The 16,565-nt window shown below is 41.8% G+C and overlaps 3 protein-coding genes across 7 annotated transcripts; all 3 read left to right on the forward strand.

Moving 5' to 3' along the window:
• Nucleotides 1-1,446: 1,446 nt before the first annotated feature.
• Nucleotides 1,447-1,929, forward strand: LOC129649002 (keratin-associated protein 4-11-like). Its single transcript, XM_055575914.1, has one exon. The coding sequence runs from the start codon at nt 1,447-1,449 to the stop codon at nt 1,927-1,929; it is 483 nt and encodes a 160-aa protein (XP_055431889.1).
• Nucleotides 1,930-6,855: 4,926 nt separating this feature from the next.
• Nucleotides 6,856-7,530, forward strand: LOC129651235 (keratin-associated protein 4-11-like). Of its 3 annotated transcripts, XM_055579939.1 has the most exons (3): nt 6,856-7,022; nt 7,140-7,229; nt 7,302-7,530. In XM_055579939.1, the coding sequence occupies exons 1-3, from the start codon at nt 6,856-6,858 to the stop codon at nt 7,528-7,530; spliced, it is 486 nt and encodes a 161-aa protein (XP_055435914.1). The 3 variants fall into 3 exon arrangements, with proteins under 3 accessions (XP_055435914.1, XP_055435912.1, XP_055435913.1); XM_055579937.1 differs by having other exon boundaries at nt 6,856-7,337; nt 7,386-7,530; XM_055579938.1 differs by having other exon boundaries at nt 6,856-7,264; nt 7,415-7,530.
• Nucleotides 7,531-13,905: 6,375 nt separating this feature from the next.
• Nucleotides 13,906-14,565, forward strand: LOC129651237 (keratin-associated protein 4-11-like). Of its 3 annotated transcripts, none has more exons than XM_055579941.1 (2): nt 13,906-14,072; nt 14,160-14,565. In XM_055579941.1, exons 1-2 carry the CDS (start codon nt 13,906-13,908, stop codon nt 14,563-14,565), a joined length of 573 nt encoding a protein of 190 aa, XP_055435916.1. The 3 variants fall into 3 exon arrangements, with proteins under 3 accessions (XP_055435916.1, XP_055435917.1, XP_055435915.1); XM_055579942.1 differs by having other exon boundaries at nt 13,906-14,042; nt 14,190-14,565; XM_055579940.1 differs by having other exon boundaries at nt 13,906-14,565.
• Nucleotides 14,566-16,565: the final 2,000 nt, after the last annotated feature.

Here is a 16,565-nt window from a genome sequence, read left to right on the forward strand (position 1 = left end):
ATATACTTCAATAATACTCAGTTATACATAGTTCATTGAGTATGTTGACCTACTAAAATATAGATTAAAAAAACTTATAATATGTAATCTCTGAGGAACATCTCAATAATAATTTAATAATGTTAAAAAGGATCCATCATGCCAAGGTGTTTTTACTATTTAGAAGTAGTGAATCACTGCACTACAACTCTTTCAAGTTGAATAGATCCAATAAAGAAAACACTTTATAGATAGAACCAATAAAGAAAGTGGCGCCAGTGGTAAAGAACCTGCCTGCCAGTGCAGGAGATGTAAGAGACGTGGATTCATTCCTGGACCGGGAAGATCCCCTGGAGGAGGGCAGGGCAACCCACTCCAGTACAGCACAATAAAGAAAATAGGTGCTTCCTTTGGGATCTTTTAAAAAACTGAGACATTACTTTGCCAACAAAGGTCCATCTAGTCAAGGCTATGGTTTTTCCAGTAGTCGTGTATGGATGTGAGAGTTGGACTGTAAAGAAAGCTGAGCGCCGAATTGATGCTTTTGAACTGTGGTGTTGGAGAAGACTCTTGAGAGTCCCTTGGACTGCAAGGAGATCCAACCAGTCCATTCTAAAGGAGATCAGGCCTGGATGTTCATTGGAAGGACTGATGCTAAAGCTGAAACTCCAATACTTTGGCCACCTCATGTGAAGAGTTGACTCATTGAGAAAGACCCTGATGCTGGGAGGGATTGGGGGCAGGAGGAGAAGGGGACGACAGAGGATGAGATGGTTGGATGGCATCACTGACTTGATGAACATGAGTTTGGGTAAACTCTGGGAGTTGGTGATGGACAGGGAGGCCTGGCGTGCTGCGATTCGTGTGGTCGCAAAGAGTCGGACTGACTGAGCGACTGAACTGAACTGAACACCTTAATGAACATCCAGTAGTCCAAAGGAATCAGAGTATTCTTCATTGTACATGAGTGATCCTGTCTCCTAATCTATGATGGGTCTTTAATCCTATTTTCCCACCAGCATTTCATATGATTGCTCTTAACCTCTTTGACAGCAGAGGAGATTTAGTCCTCACTCTCAGCATATTATCCTGGAGTTAAATACATAAATAAAAACTTGTGAAATCCAGCAAAACAATGTCTTATAATGAGTCTACTTGAAGGATACATCAGATAAGGGAAGAAATATGGGTGCTGATTCACTTGGCTTTAACCAAATTAGATAGCTCAGAATACAAGAGGAAAAGGAAATGTGCCATTTTTAAATATAGGAATATTTACCAGATAAACACAATTATATAATTTGCTAAAAATGAACTGATTTTCTAGTGAGATAAAAACAACAACAATAATCCTGCACATGCTCAAAGTAGTCCTCAGCAGGGTATAAAAGTGACAGATGGCAAGGAAAGATCATACTCAAGAACCTCACTCTCCCATTAACATCAGAACCTCCACCATCTGACACCATGGTCAGCTCCTGTTGTGGCTCTGTCTGCTCTGACCACAGCTGTGGTCGAAGTCTCTGCCAGGAAACCTGCTGCCGCCCCTGCTGCTGCCAGACCACCTGCTGCCGGACCACCTGCTGCCGCCCCAGCTGTGGTGTGTCCAGCTGCTGCCGCCCGGTCTGCTGCCAGCCCACCTGCCCTCGCCCCATCTGCTGCATCTCTAGCTGCTACCGCCCCTCCTGCTGTGGTTCCAGCTGTGGGTCCAGCTGCTGCAGGCCCACCTGCTGCATCTCCAGCTGCTGCAGGCCCCGGTGCTGCCAGCCTGTGTGCTGCCAGCCCACCTGCTCCCGCATCTCCAGCTGCTGCCGCCCCTCTTGCTGTGGCTCCGGCTGCTGCCTGCGCCCAGTGTGTGGCCGGGTCTCCTGCCACACCACTTGCTATCGCCCCACCTGTGTCATCTCCACCTGCCCCCGCCCCGTGTGCTGTCCCTCCTCTTGCTGCTGAATCTCTGCTTTGAACATACTGCTTCCTCATTTCCTCCCTCCCCACAGCTGCAGAGCTTCTTTTTAAAATTGGAGGGTTCAAGAGAACTGGTCCCTTGAATTTCACTGGCAAACACCAGACATACCAAGCCCACGTTCTAACTTCTGTCTAAACTCCCTTCCTTTCTAAATTAGATCACTCAGAATCTCGTAGGAAATTACAATCTCCCAGCACTCCTCCCTTTTTCTTGAGCACATCTATTTTTCATACTTAAGGAATTTGTCTCCATCACTTTTGGGGCCACTGATTTTTATTTAACATGGAATTCCAATGAAGATTTCTTTGAGTACTCTTTTTTAAAGATTTTCTTATGTCTTCTTATTTCCATGAACCAAAATAAACCTCCTCCTACCAGTACTGAGAATTGAATCTGATTGTTACTCTCTTTCTTTTTTGTAAGGATTCTTATTTTGATCCAAATAATTGTATTTTGCCTGCACCTTCCAAACAACACACATTAGTTGACCTTCAAGAGAGGTCAAAAGACATTGATCACTTCTTAGTTATGTCTAAAAAATAGATAAATTAATCATTTTCTAGTCTTCATGGGGGAAAGGGGTGAAATTGAAGTGATAGGGAATCTATGAACATAATTACAGGAGAAAAGATTTGGAGATTGAACACAATTCATGATTTTTAACACCACCACCTTTCAGGGTTTTTTCACCTATAAAAGCATCACATAGATAGTTTAGTAAAAGTCTATGCATTTTCTACTTAGGGTCACATGCAATGAGTCCTTCATCTACATACACAGTGAAAATGTTTGTCACTCAGCTGTGTCCAAGTCTTTGTGACCCCATGGAATGTAGACCACCAGATTGCTCTGTCTACCTAACTCTGCAGGCAAGAATACTGGAGTGGGTTGCCATTCCGTTCTCCGTGGATATTTCTGCCCCAAGTACCAAACCCCAGTCTCCTGCATTGCAGGCAGATTCTTTATCTTCTGAGTCCCCATGGAAGCCCCTGCATATTCACTGGAGTTCTGCTTTATTTTTGTAGCCAGAGCTTCAGTAGATTTGGTTTATTATTATTATTCAGAATATTCTGTTTATTCTGCCTTATAGTGGGGCTACCTTCAGTGCCAGGCAGGTGATATAAAGCAATGAAACAGACCTGGTGACAGTTCCTAGGTATTGCTGGTGACTGTGAGTTTAGGTCCAAGACAAAGAAGGGACCTTTCCAGTGCCATGCTTTATGTCCACTGAAACTCTATCCCAGCTTGATTTCTCCAGCTGTCCACTTCTGCTCATTTCCCTTCCCTTTTCTTCTAGAAGTCCTAATCCAAGAACACTTCTCAATAAACAACCTGTTTGCAATTTTTCATCGCTGGGTCTGCTTCTTAGGGAACTCATACAGTCCCCAAAAGCAATTTGTAATTCACAACAGTTAATTTGAGAGCTGGATAGACTGACTGAAATGTAGTTTTCATTTTTTAGTGTATAATAAGTTGGAGCTTAAACATAAACTTGGAAAACTTATGGAACTGAATATGTAGAGAGAACTGTGAATTTTATCCAAAGTACACATATTCTTTTCTAAGGATTTTATGTCACTTATACACCAATATCAGCTTTAGTTAAAAAAATTTAAATAACACAAAAGAATGTGTTCAGAAGTGAGTTTCCTGTTGTTGGTCTTTGCCAATTCCATTCAAAACCTATTTTCACAAACATACATTCTTATTGGATGCATTTGTATGACATTTATGTCTTTATTCATTAACCCAGCTTTAGCTGTACATTTTTTTGTTCTGATGTTTATTCAATATTATTTTTTGGCCTTCAGAAAATGTGAATACATTCCTCCAATATGAGATAAGTATATTATTTCACAGACTTCTCTACATATTTTTTATATTTATTACACAGATCTGTGAATTCATTTTTCCCACTACATGTTATGAAGAAATCTTGCTAAATACATGGGAAATCCATCAGTTTTCTATATCAGCCAAATTCACTGTTAACAATAATATTCAGTTGATTCTGTGGGATTTCCTGATGTACAATCATGGCAGCTAAGAGCCCCAGCCTCAGAATGTCCCCAGATTCATTCCCCAGTAACCCACAGTGGTAATCGCGTTATTAACTCAGACGTTTAGGTTTTTCTTTCTTTCCTGTCTTTGTTTCCACTTCCTCATCTGTACTTCCCAGAATCGCTCCGCAAAGTGAACTACTTGCACTCACATCTCTGTCTCAATATCAACTTTGGGTGAAATTCAAATAAAAACAATAGATGTTCAGCAAATATTTTTAGCTGATTGATATTAAACCAGTGATGGTGGTTAATTCTCACAAAAGAGATCTAAATTGTGATATCTGGAAGTGCAGACAAGTGTCAACACTTGTGTTCACCTTCTTTCTATCATATCTGTTTCTGTGTTACTATATCACATGTATCCATGGTGTCCTATAAGTAAGTTCCATTCTATGAATCAAGTTTGAATTTCCACAAATGTGTTTTATCAAGTGACACGTTGCTTTTCACATAAACAAATGTGGTTTTCCTTAAGTGTAACCATGATCCCTTTGTTTGGAATGTTTCTTCCACTTTTCTCGACCAGGCAAACATACATATTTTTTAAAGAAACATGACATACCCTTAAGTCACCCCAAAGCCTTCATTCACTTCACATACATTTGTCACTAATGTGCTCTGTCTCAGTAACGAAATTAAATTTTATAGTTAATGCCTTCAGGGTGTCTGCATCGCAATAGTGGAATGACAGAAAGTAACTGTGGGACAGCAGAGAGTGCAAAATTCAGAGCACAATGCAGGAACAAATTATATTTAAACAGGGTAGTTAATCATTGGGAGGAAGCATTGAGGGGAAACCTGGGGTTCTGAGAAAGGAATAGTAGTTTGCAAAGATAACCATAAATATAAAACATTCCAAGAAGATGAAATGGCTTCAGCAAAGGCTTGCAAGCTTTATTTTCCACCTCTTCCTCAGCTGTCTTAAAACAGCTTAACTTCTGTTTAATCTTACAGAATATTCTTTTCCCCTTAATGTTTCTATGCTTCTTTGGCCTATTGCTTAAAGAAGTAGTAAGAATACATACTACATTATAGCTGCATTAAAGATTCAATACAAATAAAAGATATTCAGCACAATGCTCAGTGAACTCAGCACAATACCTGGTAAATTTAGCATGCTGCTGCTGCTACTGCTGCTAAGTCGCTTCAGTCGTGTCCGACTCTGTGCGACCCCATAGACGGCAGTGCACCAGGCTCCCCTGTCCCTGGGATTCTCCAGGCAAGAACACTGGAGTGGGTTGCCATTTCCTTCTCCAATGCATGAAAGTGAAAAGTGAAAGGGAAGTCGCTCAGTCGTGTCCGACTCTTCGCGACCCCATGGACTGCAGCTTACCAGGCTCCTCTGTCCATGAGATTTTCCAGGCAGGAGTACTGGAGTGGGGTGCCATTGCCTTCTCTGAAATTTAGCATAATGCACAGTAAATACTCTGCAAATGATAAATATCATTATTCCTCACCTTTTATTGAAGATGTATGAAACTTATCCACATACTATATATGCTGATTTTAGTTTTTCATTTAAAAATAGCATAGGAAGCTCAGTCTGGTGCTCTAAGACAACCTAGAGGGGTGAAACGGGATTGGGGTGGGAGGGCGGATCAGAGGGAAAGGATATATATACAGTTAAGGCTGAATCACATTGTTGTACTGCAGAAAGCTACACAACCTTGTAAAGGAATTATCCTCCATCTAAAAAATAAGACTTAAAAAATAACTGCCATTCTTTTGAAAATGAAAGTTGCACATTCATGTCTAGCTCGTTGCGACCCAATGGACTATACAGTCCATGGAATTCTCCAGTCAAAATACTGGAATGGGCGGCCATTCCCTTCCCCCGGGGATCTTCCCAACCTAGGGATCAAACCCAGATCTCCCACATTGCAGGTGGATTCTTTCCCAGCTGAGCTATCAGGGAAGCTCTTCTTTTACCTATTTCCAAACTGTTTCTTAGGCCTGTGTCTCATTCAAGCATCTACAGGAGGAAGATGAGGAGTTACATGTCAAGTTCTCTTACTACCCAACAGAATGTCTTCACTCAGTTGAAGCCTTATTAATTCCAAACATTTTTATATATAACGAATGCTTTTGTAATGAAATCTCCTGTGTACATGTCTGACAACTAAAAGATAAATCAAAGTATCCCATTCTGGTTACCTAACCTGGGAGGCATAGAGCAAAAATGTGTTTCTTCTATTTAAAAGCTGTGAGTACTGCTAAGTGCTTGAGACCTTGGAGTGAAATCAGACACAGAATTTGTAACTTCCTCGTGGTCTATCTACCTGACCATCCAAGAGGCCCACAGAGGATCACATTCATCCATATTATTTGTGGGACATCCTCCCCTCAAACAGCTTGTTTTCTAATTCGTTTCCAGTGTTTAACCTCACCAGCACTTGTTCCCCTCACCTTTGAGACAAAAATATACATGAGTCATATAAGAAACTTTTTCTCTCTGAAGTTCAGAGAGCAGTGATAGGAGAGAATATCACACTCAAAAAATAAGTGTTGGAGTCATATGACTAATGCTTTGTCAGCATTGAACCCACCAGGAGTAAAGGTGACACCCACAACAGGAGAACTAGGACAGGGCTTTCAATTGGACACACAGGTGCTTACCAGGAAAAGGAAAGGTATTATTTTCTCCATTTTCGAATACTGAATAAGAAACACATAATTATGTAATTAAATGATCAATTTTCCTAAGAGGGTAAACAATAAAAAGGAAAGAATTATACAATGATAGCAGCTCTTCAGCAGGGTATAAAGGGGGCTGTGGGCTGAGAAGACTCTCAGACTCAAGAAGCTCACTTCCCTGGAAATTCACCCAGACCTCCACCTTTTGACACCATGGTCAGCTCCTGTTGTGGCTCCGTCTGCTCTGACCACAGCTGTGGCCGAAGTCTCTGCCAGGAGACCTGCTGCCGGCCCAGCTGCTGCCAGACCACCTGCTGCAGGACCACCTGCTGCCGCCCCAGCTGTGGTGTGTCCAGCTGCTGCCGCCCAGTCTGCTGCCAGCCCACCTGCCCTCGCCCCACCTGCTGCATCTCTAGCTGCTACCGCCCCTCCTGCTGTGTTTCCAGCTGTGGGTCCAGCTGCTGCAGGCCCACCTGCTGCATCTCCAGCTGCTGCAGGGGCCAGTGCTGCCAGCCCACCTGCTCTCACCCCACCTGCTGCATCTCTAGCTGCTCCCATCCCTCCTGCTGTGGGTCCAGCTGCTGCAGGCCTACCTGCTGCATCTCCAGCTGCTACCGCCCCTCCTGCTGTGCGTCCAGCTGTGGCTCCAGCTGCTGCAGGCCTACCTGCTGCATCTCCAGCTGCTGCAGGCCCCGGTGCTGCCAGCCTGTGTGCTGCCAGCCCACCTGCTCCCACATCTCCAGCTGCTGCCGCCCCTCTTGCTGTGGCTCCGGCTGCTGCCTGCGCCCAGTGTGTGGCCGGGTCTCCTGCCACACCACTTGCTATCGCCCCACCTGTGTCATCTCCACCTGCCCCCGCCCCGTGTGCTGTCCCTCCTCTTGCTGCTGAATCTCTGCTTTGAACATACTGCTTCCTCATTTCCTCCCTCCCCACAGTTGCAGAGCTTCTTTTTAAAATGTGGAGGATTCAAGAGAACTGGTCCCTTGAATTTCATAAGTAAACATCAGACAGACTGAGCCCTCGATCTAACTTCTCTCCAAACTCCCCCACTTCTAAATGAAATCACTCAGAATCTACCCAAAAATTACAATCTCCCAACACTCTTCCCTATTTCTTCAGGACATCTGTTTTTTCATGCTTAAGGGATTTGTCTCCATCACTAGTGAGGCCACTCGATTTTTATCTCTCTGATATGGAAATCCAATGAAGATTTTTTTGCTGTACTCTTTGGTAAAGATTTTCTTATGTCTTGTTATTTCCATGAACCTAAATAAACGTCTTCCTACTGGCACTGAAAATTGAATCTGATTGTTACTCTCTTTCGTTTTTTAAAGGATTTACATATTGATCCAAAGTAATTGAATTTTGCTTGCACCTGCCAAACAGCACAAATAATCAACCTTCAAGAGAGGTCAAATGACATTGACCACTGCCTAGTAATGTCAAGGAAATAGGTATATCAATCATTTTCTAGTCCTTATGGGGGAAAGGGGTGAAACTGAAGTGATAGAGCATCTATGAATATAATAACAGGAGGAGATATTTGGAAAGATTGAACACAATTCATGATTTTTAACAACACTAGCTTTCAGGGTTTTTTCATCTATAAAAGCATAGCATAGATAGTTTAGTTAAGTCTATGCATTTTCTACTTCGGGTCCCATGCAATGAGTCCTTCCTCCACATACACAGTGAAAATGTTAGCACTCAGCTGTGTCCAACTCTATGGACTCCGTGGATTGTAGCCCACCAGGTTCCTCTGTCCACGGAATTCTGCAGGCAAGAATACTGGAGTGGGTTGCCATTCCGTTCTCCAGGGGACCTTTCTTTCCCAGGAATCGAACCCAGGCCTCCTGCACTGCGGGCAGATTCTTAATCTTCTGAGCCACCATGGAAGCCCCTACATGTATACAGTGGAATTCCTTTATTCTGGTAGCCAGAGCTTCAGTAGATTTGTTTTATTATTATTATTCAGAATATTCAGTTAATTCCGCCTTATGAGGGGGCTACCTTCAGTACCAGGCAGGTGATATAAATGAATGAAACAGACCTGGTGACAGTTCCTAGGTATTGCTGGTGACTGTGAGTTTATGTCGAACAGTAAAAAGGACCTTTCCAATGCCATGCTTAGATGTCCACTGAAACTCTATCCCAGCTTGATTTCTCCAACTGTCCACTTTTGCTCACTTCCCTTCCCTTTCCTCCTCCAAGTACTAATCCCAAATACACTTCTCGATAAATACCCTGTTTGCTAATTTTCATATCTGCGTCTGCTTCCTAGGAAACTCAAACAGTCCCCCAAAGCAATTTGTAATTCACAATAGTTAATTTAAGACTTGGAAAGACTGACTGAAATGTAGTTTTCATCTTTAGGTTTACAGTAAGTAGAAGCTTAATCATAATCTGAGAAAACTTATGGAAATGAATCTGTAGAGAGGACTGTGAATTTTATCTAAAGTACATTTATTCTTTTTTAAGGATTTAATGTCACTTATACACAAACACATGCTTTTAAAAAAAATGAATAACACAAAAGAATGTGATCAAAATGAGTTGCTCATCATTTAGTCTTTGCCAATCCCATTCAAAACCAATTTTTACAAATGGAAATACATTCTTATTGAACGCATTTGTATAACATCTATGTCTTTATTCACAAAGCCAGCTTTAGTTATACATTTTTTTTCTGATGTTTATTCAAATATTATTGTTTTGCCTTCAGGAAATGTTAATACATTACTCCAATACCTGGTCCTATATTATTAAATTATATTATTTGACAGATTTGTTAACATATATTTTATATTTATTGTTGAGAACTGTGAATACATGTTTCCCATTAGATTTTATGAAGAAATATTCCTAAGTGCATGCGAACTCTATCAGTGTTCTAAGCCAGTCAACTTCACTGTTAACAATAATATTCAGGTGATTCTTTGGGATTTTCTAGACATATAGTCATGGCAGTGAATAGCTCCCAGCCTCAGGTATGTCCCTGGATTCATTCCTCAGTTACCCACAGTGGTAACCGCATTATTAACCTAGACTTATGGGTTTTTCTTTCATTCCTGCCTTGCTTTCTCATTTCCTCATGTGTACTTCCCAGAATCCCCAACCCCACCCCCCGAGTGAACTACTTGCACTCACATTTATGTTTCAATATCTATTTTGGGTGCAATTGAAACAAAGACAATGGATGTTCAGCAAATTTTTTTGTTGATTGATATTAAACCAGTGGTGGTGGTTACTTCTCAAAAAAGAGAGCTAAACTGGGATGTCTGGAAGTGAAGAGAACTAGTTTCAGCATTTGTGTTCACCTCCTTTCTATCATATCTGTTTCTGTGTTAATACAGTATATGTATCCATGGTATCCTACAAGTAAGTTCCATTTTATGGATCAAATTTGAACTTCCACAAATGTGTTTTATCAGGTGACATGCTGTTTGCCACATAAACAAATGTGGTTTTCCTCAAGTGTAACCATGATCCCTTTGTTTGGAATGTTTCTCCCACTTTTCACTACCAGGCAAATGAGTAATAATTTTTAAAGTTCCATTACCTACCCATAAGTCATCCAAAAGCCTTCATTTACTCAACAAACATTTGTCACTAACATGCTCTATCCCAGTAACCAAATTAAATTTTATAGTTCATGCCTTCAGGGTGTCTGCATAGCAGTAGTGGAATAGAAAGTAACTGTGGGACAGCAGAGAGTGCAAAATTCGGAGCACAATGCAGGGACAAATTATATTTGAACAGGGTAGTTAATCATTGGGAGGAAGCATTCAGGGAAACCTGGGGTATGGACAGAGAAATAGTAGTTTGCAAAGATAACCACAATTATAAAACATTCCAAGAAGATGAAACGGTTTCAGCAAAGGCTTTCAAGCTTTATTTTCCACCTCTTCCTCAGCTGTCCTAAAACAGCTTAACTTCTGTTTAATCTTACAGATTTTTTGTTTGGTCCTCTTAATGTTTCTATGCTTCTTTGGACTATTGCTTAAAGAAAGAGTAAGAATATACACTATATTATATGCTGTAGTAAAGATTCAAAACAAATATAAGATATTCAGCACAATGCCTGGTAAATTTAGCATCAGTTCAGTTCAGTTCAGTTGCTCAGTCGTGTCCCACACATTGCGACCCCATGAATCATAGCACGTCAGGCCTCCCTGTCCATCACCAACTCCCGGAATTCACTCAAACTCACGTCCATAAAGTCGGTGATGCCATCCAGCCATCTCATCCTCTGTTGTCCCCTTTTCCTCCTACCCCCAATCCCTCCCAGCATCAGTCTTTTCCAATGAGTCAACTCTTCACATGAGGTGGCCAAAGTACTGGAGTTTCAGCTTTAGCATCATTCCTTCCAAAGAACACCCAGGGCTGATCTCCTTCACAATGGACTGGTTGGATCTCCTTGCAGTCCAAGGGACTCTCAAGAGTCTTCTCCAACACCACAGTTCAAAAGTATCAATTCTTCAGTGCTCAGCTTTCTTCACAGTCCGACTCTCACATCCATACATGACCACAGGAAAAACCATAGCCTTGACTAGACGGACCTTTGTTGGCAAAGTAATGTCTCTGCTTTTGAATATGCTATCTAGGTTGATCATAACTTTCCTTCCAAGGAGTAAGCATCTTTTAATTTCATGGCTGCAGTCACCATCTGCAGTGATTTTGGAGCCACAAAAAATAAAGTCTGACACTGTTTCCACTGTTTCCCCATCTATTTCCCATGAAGTGATGGAACCAGATGCCATGATCTTAGTTTTCTGAATGCTGAGCTTTAAGCCAACTTTTTCACTCTCCTCTTTCACTTTCATCAAGAGGCTTTTGAGTTACTCTGCACTTTCTGCCATAAGGGTGGTGTCATCTGCATATCTGAGGTTATTGATATTTCTCCCGGAAATCTTGATTCCAGCTTGTGCTTCTTTGAGCCCAGTGTTTCTTATGATGTACTCTGCATATAAGTTAAACAAGCAGGGTGACAATATACAGCCTTGACGTACTCCTTTTCCCATTTGGAACCAGTCTGTTGTTCCATGTCCAGTTCTACTGTTGCTTCCTGACCTGCATATAGGTTTCTCAAGAAGCAGGTCAGGTGGTCTGGTAGTCACATCTCTTTCAGAATTTTCCACAGTTTATTGTGACCCACACAGTCAAAGGCTTTGGCATAGTCAATAAAGCAGAAATAGATGTATTTCTGGAACTCTCTGGCTTTTTCCATGATCCAGTGGATGTTGGCAATTTGATCTCTGGTTCCTCTGCCTTTTCTAAAACCAGCTTGAACATCAGGAAGTTCACGGTTCGCGTATTGCTGAAGCCTGGCTTGGAGAATTTTGAGCATTACTTTACTAGCGTGTGAGATGAGTGCAATTGTGTGGTAGTTTGAGCATTCTTTGGCATTGCCTTTCTTTGGGATTGGAATGAAAACTGACCTTTTCCAGTCCTGTGGCCACTGCTGAGTTTTCCAAATTTGCTGGCATATTGAGTGCAGCACTTTCACAGCATCATCTTTCAGGATCTGAAATAGCTCAACTGGAATTCCATCACCTGCACTAGCTTTGTTCGTAGTGATGCTTTCTAAGGCCCACTTGACTTCACATTCCAGGTTGCCTGGCTCTAGGTTAGTGATCATACCATCGTGATTATCTTGGTCATAAAGATCTTTTTTGTGCAGTTCTTCTGTGTATTCTTGCCACCTGTTCTTAGTATCTTCTGCTTCTGTTAGGTCCATACCATTTCTGTCCTATATTGAGCCCATCTTTGCATGAAATGTTCCCTTGGTATCTCTAATTTTCTTGAAGAAAAAAAATTTCTCTTCAAGAAATTTAGCATAATGCACAGTAAATACTCTAAAAATGATAAATATCATTATTCCTCACCTTATTGAAGATGTATGAAACTTATCCACATACTATGTATGTTGATTTTAGTTCTTCATTTAAAAATAACATAGGAAGCTCAGTCCGGTGCTCTATGACAACCTAGCGGGTGGGATGGGATTGTGGTTTGAGGGCGGATCAGATGGCGGGGACATATATATATACTTATGGCTGAATCACATTGTTGTACTGCAGAAACCTACTCAATCTTATAAAGGAATTATCCTCCATTTAAAAAATAAAGACTTAAAAAAATAACTGTCATTCTTTTGAAAATGAAAGTCACTCAGTCAAGTCCAGGTCTTTGCAACCCAATGGACTACCCGGTCCATGGAATTCTCCAGGTCAGAATACTGGAATGGGGGGCCTTTCCCTTCTCCAGGGGATCTTCCAAACCCAGGGTTGAACCCAGATCTCCCACATTGCAGGTGGATTCTTTCCCAGCTGAGCTATCAGGGAAGCCCTTCGTTTAACTATTGCCAAACTGTTTCTTAGGCATGTGTCTCATACAAGCATCAACAGGAAAAAGATGAGGAGTTACCTGTCAAGTTCTCTTACTACCCAACAGAATTCTTGGATCCATATTTTTGAAGGCTTAATAACGCCAAACTTCTTTGTAATTAATGAATGCTTTTATAATGAAATATCTGTGTACATGTCTGACAACTAAAAGATAAACCAAAAGAGCCCATTCTAGTTGCTTAGCCTGGGAGGCATACAGCAAAAATGTGTTTCTTCTCTTAAAAGCTGTGAGTACTGCTAAGGGCTTGAGATGGTGTGAAATCAGACACAGAATTTGAAAATTCCTCGTAGTCTACCTATCTTCCTGACCATTCAAGACGCCCACTTAGGATCACATTCATCCACATTATTTGTGGGACATCCACCCCCAAACATCTTTCTTTCTAATTCCTTTCCAGTGTTTCACCTGACCAGCACTTGTTCCCCTCACCCTTGACAACAAAATATACACGAGCTGTATAAGAAATTTTTCTCTCTGAAGTTCAGAGAGCAGTGATAGGAGAGAATATCACATTCTAAAAAAAGATGCTAGAGTCATATGATAAAAGCTTTGTAAGACAGGAACCAGCCAGTAGAAAAGGAAGAAGTGGGACAGGGCTTTCAATTGGGCACACAGGCACTTACCAGGAAAAGGAAAGGTATTATTTTCTCCATTTTGGACTACTGCATCAGAAACACACAATTATGTAATTAAATGATCAATTTTCCTAGGGGGTTAAACAATAACAAGGAAATAATGATGTAATGGTAGCAGCTCTTCAGCAAGATATAAAGGGGGCTGGGGACCAAGAAGACTCTCAGACTCAAGAAGCTCACTTCCCTGGAAACTCACCCAGAACCTCTACCCTCTGACACCATGGTCAGCTCCTGTTGTGGCTCCGTCTGCTCTGACCACAGCTGTGGCCGAAGTCTCTGCCAGGAGACCTGCTGCCGGCCCAGCTGCTGCCAGACCACCTGCTGCAGGACCACCTGCTGCCGCCCCAGCTGCGGTGGGTCCAGCTGCTGCCGCCCGGTCTGCTGCCAGCCCACCTGCCCTCGCCCCACCTGCTGCATCTCTAGCTGCTACCGCCCCTCCTGCTGTGTTTCCAGCTGTGGGTCCAGCTGCTGCAGGCCCACCTGCTGCATCTCCAGCTGCTGCAGGCCTACCTGCTGCATCTCCAGCTGCTGCAGGCCCCAGTGCTGCCAGCCTGTGTGCTGCCAGCCCACCTGCTCTCACCCCACCTGCTGCATCTCTAGCTGCTGCCGCCCCTCCTGCTGTGCATCCAGCTGTGGCTCCAGCTGCTGCAGGCCTACCTGCTGCATCTCCAGCTGCTGCAGGCCCCGGTGCTGCCAGCCTGTGTGCTGCCAGCCCACCTGCTCCCACATCTCCAGCTGCTGCCGCCCCTCTTGCTGTGGCTCCGGCTGCTGCCTGCGCCCAGTGTGTGGCCGGGTCTCCTGCCACACCACTTGCTATCGCCCCACCTGTGTCATCTCCACCTGCCCCCGCCCCGTGTGCTGTCCCTCCTCTTGCTGCTGAATCTCTGCTTTGAACATACTGCTTCCTCATTTCCTCCCTCCCCACAGTTGCAGAGCTTCTTTTTAAAATGTGGAGGATTCAAGAGAACTGGTCCCTTGAATTTCATAAACAAACACCAGATATACTGAGCCCACATTCTAACTTCTGTCCAAACTCCCTCCCTTCTAAGTGAGAACACTCAGAATGTTCAAGGAAATTACATTCTCCCAACACTCTTCCCTATTGTTTTAGGACATATGTTTTTCATGCTTTAGGAATTGTCTCCATCACTTGTGGGGCCACCGATTTTTATCTCTCTGACATGGAAATCCAATGAAGATTTTTTTGGTGTACTCTTTGTTAAAGATTTTCTTATGTCTTGTTATTTCCATTAACCTAAATAAACGTCCTCCTAGTGACACTGAAAATTGAATTTGTATGTTACTCTCTTTCTTTTTTATAAGTATTTACATTTCATTCCAAAGTAATTGTATTTTGCCTGCACTGCCAAATAGCACAAATTAATCAACCTTCAAGAGAGGTCAAATAACACTGATCACTATTAGTTATGTTTAGAAAATAGATAAATAATCATTTTCTAGTCTTTATGGGGCAAAAGGGTGAAACTGTAGTGATAAAGCATCTATGAATACAATAACAGGAGGAAAGTTTTGGAAAGATTGAACACAATTCATGATTTTTAACAACACCACCTTTCAGGGTTTTTTTCACCTATTAAAGCAATGGATAGATAGTTTAGTAAAGTCTATGTATTTTCTGCTTTGGGTCACATGCCATGAGTCCTTCATTCACATACACAGTGAAAATGTTAGTCACTCAGCCGGGTCCAACTCTATGCGACCCCGTGGGTTGTAGCTCAGCAGGCTCCTCTGTCCACAGAATTCTGCAGGCAAGAATACTGGAGTGGATTGCCATTCCGTTCTCCAGGGGATCTTTCTGCCCCAGGGGTCGAACCCAGCTCTCCTGCATTGCTGACAGATTCTTTATCTTCTGAGCCACAATGGAAGCCCCTACATATACAGTGGAGTTCTGCTTTATTTTTGTAGCCAGAGCTTCAATAGATTTGATTTATTATTATTATTCAGAATATTCCATTTATTCTGCTTTATAGAGGGGCTACTTTCAGTGCCCGGAAGGTGATATAAATGATTGAAACAGACTTTATGACAGTTCCTAGGTATTGCTGGAATGTGTGATTTTATGTCCAAGAGAAAAAAAGGGAACTTTCTAGTGCCATGCTTAGATGTCCACTGAAACTTTTTCCTAGACTGATTTCTCCAACTGTCCACTTCTGCTCACTTCCCTTCTCTTTCCTTCTACAACTGCTAATCTCACGAGCACTTCTCAATAAACATCTTGTTTGCATATTTCAATCTCTGAGTCTGCTTCCTAGGGAACTCAAACAGTCCCCCAAAGCAATTGGTAATTCACAATAATTAATCTGAGAGGTGGAAAGACTGCCTGAAATGTAGTTTTCATCTTTTAGTATATAATATGTACGAGCTTAAACATAAACATAGAAAGCTTATGAAACTGAATCTGTAAAGAGAACTGTGAATTTTATTGAAATTACATATTCTTTTCTAAAGGTTTTATGTCACTTATACATAAACACATGGCTTTTTAAAAAATTTAAATAACACAGAAGAATGTGATCAAAATTTAGTTTCCTATCATTAGGCTTTGGCAACCCCATTCAAAACCTAGTTTTACAAATGGAGATATATTCTTATTGAATGCATGTGTATGACATTTATGTCTTTATTCACTAACCCAGCTTTAGCTCTACATTTTTTTGTTCTGATGTTTACTCAAATATTATTTTTTGGCCTTCAGGAAATGTTAATACATTCCTCCAATACCAGGTACATATATTATTTTACAGACTTGTTTACATATTTTTATATTTTAGCACAGATCTGTGAATTCATTTTCCCATTATATTTTATGAAGAAATCGTGCTAAATGCATAGGAAATCCATCAGTTTTCTATATTAGCC

The sequence above is a fragment of the Bubalus kerabau genome, chromosome 4 (genome assembly GCF_029407905.1).
Source record: "Bubalus kerabau isolate K-KA32 ecotype Philippines breed swamp buffalo chromosome 4, PCC_UOA_SB_1v2, whole genome shotgun sequence".
Classification (NCBI taxonomy): domain Eukaryota; kingdom Metazoa; phylum Chordata; class Mammalia; order Artiodactyla; family Bovidae; genus Bubalus; species Bubalus kerabau.

Bases quoted from the DNA above. Each gene is read 5' to 3' on its own strand.
- LOC129649002 (XM_055575914.1), top strand. From the start codon at position 1,447: ATGGTCAGCTCCTGTTGTGGCTCTGTCTGCTCTGACCACAGCTGTGGT.
- LOC129651235 (XM_055579937.1), top strand. From the start codon at position 6,856: ATGGTCAGCTCCTGTTGTGGCTCCGTCTGCTCTGACCACAGCTGTGGC. The intron at 7,338-7,385 runs GTGCTGCCAGCC...CCACATCTCCAG, and splicing joins TCCAGCTGCTGCAGGCCCCG to CTGCTGCCGCCCCTCTTGCT.
- LOC129651237 (XM_055579940.1), top strand. From the start codon at position 13,906: ATGGTCAGCTCCTGTTGTGGCTCCGTCTGCTCTGACCACAGCTGTGGC.